At 38.4% G+C, this 3,207-nt stretch overlaps 1 protein-coding gene across 1 annotated transcript; it reads left to right on the top strand.

Moving 5' to 3' along the window:
* The first annotated feature begins 86 nt into the window (after positions 1–86).
* On the top strand, positions 87–3,201 carry LOC112467305 (calcium-independent protein kinase C). The gene is made up of 6 exons (XM_025035864.1): positions 87–186; positions 888–958; positions 1,236–1,407; positions 1,492–2,205; positions 2,293–2,888; positions 2,970–3,201. Exons 1-6 carry the CDS (start codon positions 114–116, stop codon positions 3,132–3,134), a joined length of 1,791 nt encoding a protein of 596 aa, XP_024891632.1. The 5' UTR covers positions 87–113; the 3' UTR covers positions 3,135–3,201.
* The last annotated feature ends 6 nt before the right edge of the window (positions 3,202–3,207 follow it).

The following is a 3,207-nucleotide window of genomic DNA, read 5'->3' as shown; positions in this document are numbered from 1 at the left end:
AATCTTTCTCATCGCGCGCAAGTCCTTATAATCATCTAAAAATCAAGGAGTCTAACATAGATGATGACTAAGCATGATTGAAGAAGGCAAACGTATGTGTCTTAGGAGAGATTATGAGGATACGATGTGACGTGTTTTGTCTGTTATATTTCAGGGGCTTTGGCAAGCAGGGCTATCAGTGTCAAGGTGAGAAGACACATACACCGTTATTAACAGATTATAGTTATGTATCCGCTTGCCGCACCCTTATACGTATGAATGTGTGTGCAGTTACGAGTGTGTACGTGCGATTATAGTTTTAGCGACGAGAAAAAAAAATCACAATTAAGACTCTTAATCAATCGATTTTAACAGCTTACTTTTTTGACGCTTTGTTAACTACCATATAGCGCCTTACAAATTTGTATCGCATCAGTTCATGCACTTTCTGTTCCACCGCAACCAGTACACATATGACCGCCTTGGGATTAATCTGCTTCACAATAAAATATTTCAGTACTTATGGCTGTATTAGTCATATAAGGATCTTTGTTATTCTTAATACGATGGTTAGGTCTCCCGATTTCATTTCATTTGCTTCGATACAATTTAGATCTGTGGCCAAGTAGTCGGTTTATTGCATGTTGCCCTTCGATAAAAATTCCAAACACGCCATCTTTTAGTGCTTGGTAATATTTTTGGTATCTCAAAACTCCTGCCTACTTCGTGTCGAAGATAATATTAAGTGAATCACAATTTTATTTCTGCTTATGGTATGGTACTGTAAATAATTTCCGGATGCGTCTTATCACGCATGCAGCTATAGCTTTGGACGTGCTGTATACTTGGCGTTACGTCTTGGAAATGAGCATTTTTATAAGGGGATACTTTACGTATTGCTGTTTCAGTATGCACTTGCGTAGTCCACAAGAGATGTCACATGTTGGTGATAACCAAATGTCCAGGAATGAAAGATGAGGTATGTTTATCGCTTATTTCTACAATGACGTGACATAATAGAAATATTATGAGCTATTTTACATATTGATATTATTCAGATTATTGAATTTTTGAACATGTTACGCATTTTCTAATCTCCAATTAATTAACTATCTACGAATAATTTTTAATTCATAAATTATACATATATATATATTTGTTTGTTTATATCACCAATTTTAATTTTATTCTACTAGGTCTCATTGTTTTGTTGTTCTTGTCCTCTAAGTTTGTGGTTTTTCAAATGATTCACTTAGGGTGCAACCGCAGTTGCTGGAATACCTGCAGCGAACCAAGGCACAGAAATAGCGCGCTTCAATATAGACGTTCCCCATCGCTTTGCTCTTCATAATTATAAAAGATTTACATTTTGTGACCACTGCGGATCCTTACTATACGGTCTGTTCAAGCAGGGCTTACAATGCGAAGGTAACGCAACCATTTATATTTCTAACGAAAATTCTCTCATTAAAAGTAAACTTATTAAATTGCATTGTATTTCTTTTCGTGCAGCTTGTAACATGAATGTTCATAAACGATGTCAAAAGAATGTTCCAAATAGTTGTGGTATCAATACCAAGGCTATGAGCGAAATTCTGAAGACGATAAATTTCTCTGCAAACAAGCAATCAAGAGCTCCGAAAATTAGAGTATCTTCACGTCCGCAAACACCAACAATTGCAGAAAAGGAAGAAGATCAAGATGACAAGAACTTTAAAAAAGATAAAAAGGGAATGAAGAAGGGACAGAAAAAAGGACAGAAAGAAAAAACGATAAAAGAACATAAAGATGAGTCGAGAAAACAGTCAAAAAGACACTCAGATGATCAGTCAGATGAACTGACGGACGAACTGGCAGAAGAACAATCGGACGAAATGGGTATGGACGGTTCCCAGACGAGTCACAGGGACTCTTATACCAAAGATGATGGAACTAACAGCAGCGATGTAAGAAAATTTGGTTTAGATGACTTTAATTTTATTAAGGTCCTCGGTAAAGGTAGTTTCGGTAAAGTAATGTTAGTCGAACGAAAAGCTAATCCCGATGAGATTTACGCCGTGAAAATCTTGAAGAAAAGTGTCATTATTCAAGACGACGACGTGGACTGCACGATGACGGAAAAGAGGATTTTAACCCTCGCAGCTAGACATCCTTTCCTGACAGCCATTCACAGTTGTTTCCAAACGTTTGACCGACTCTTCTTCGTTATGGAATATGTGAAAGGAGGTACAAATCGCTATTTTAGAATATATGTAATGAAAGGTATTCTCTATTTATCCGAATGTCTTATTATCATCTCTTGATTTGTTCTAGGTGATCTGATGTTCCATATCCAGAAGGCTCGAAAGTTCGACGAATCGAGAGCACGTTTCTATGCAGCGGAAGTGATACTCGCGCTTCAGTTCCTGCATAGAAATCACATTATATACCGTGATCTGAAACTGGACAACATACTGCTGGATGCAGAAGGACATTGTAAACTGGCGGATTTCGGAATGTGTAAGGAGAATATAATCGAGGGTGAAACGACAACATCGACATTCTGTGGCACGCCGGACTATATAGCTCCCGAAATACTCCAAGAATTACCGTATGGTGCTAGTGTTGATTGGTGGGCTCTCGGTGTTTTGTTATACGAAATGGTGGCTGGACAACCACCCTTCGAGGCCGAGAACGAGGACGATCTGTTCGAATCGATATTACGGGATGACTTAGTGTTTCCAGGGTGGGTTTCTCCGGAAGCGGAGTCTGTTTTAAAAGCCTTTATGACCAAGAATCCTGCCAAGCGATTAGGTTGTGTTGCAGCCGACGGTGGCGAAAGTGCCATAAGGGTCCACCCATTTTTCAAATATCTAGATTGGGAAGCTCTCGAAGCGCGTAAAATAAAACCTCCAATCAGACCTAAAATTGTGAGTTTCGCGATTTGTTATTTTGATTAATGAATAATAAATGACCGATCGTGTGACGCAATTGTTCCTGGCAATTTTCAGAAAAATGAAAAAGATGCCTTGAACTTTGATACGGAATTCACGAAGGAGGATCCTGTGTTAACGCCGGAGAGTGCAGACAAAATGAGCGACATCAATCAAGAAGAGTTTCGTGGTTTCTCCATAGTAAATAAGGACTTCAATCCATTCAGGTATACTACGCAATAAGTGGTGATGAGTTTCGATTTTAAAAAATTCGGTTTTATTGTAATATCATCCTTCTCGTTTAACTGCTTTGTTC

The sequence above is a fragment of the Temnothorax curvispinosus genome, unplaced genomic scaffold (genome assembly GCF_003070985.1).
Source record: "Temnothorax curvispinosus isolate PA1 unplaced genomic scaffold, ASM307098v1 QBEX01001648.1, whole genome shotgun sequence".
Taxonomy (NCBI): Eukaryota; Metazoa; Arthropoda; class Insecta; order Hymenoptera; family Formicidae; genus Temnothorax; species Temnothorax curvispinosus.
Note: the sequence above shows the minus strand (reverse complement) of the source record. Positions and strands in the feature narration are given on the sequence as shown.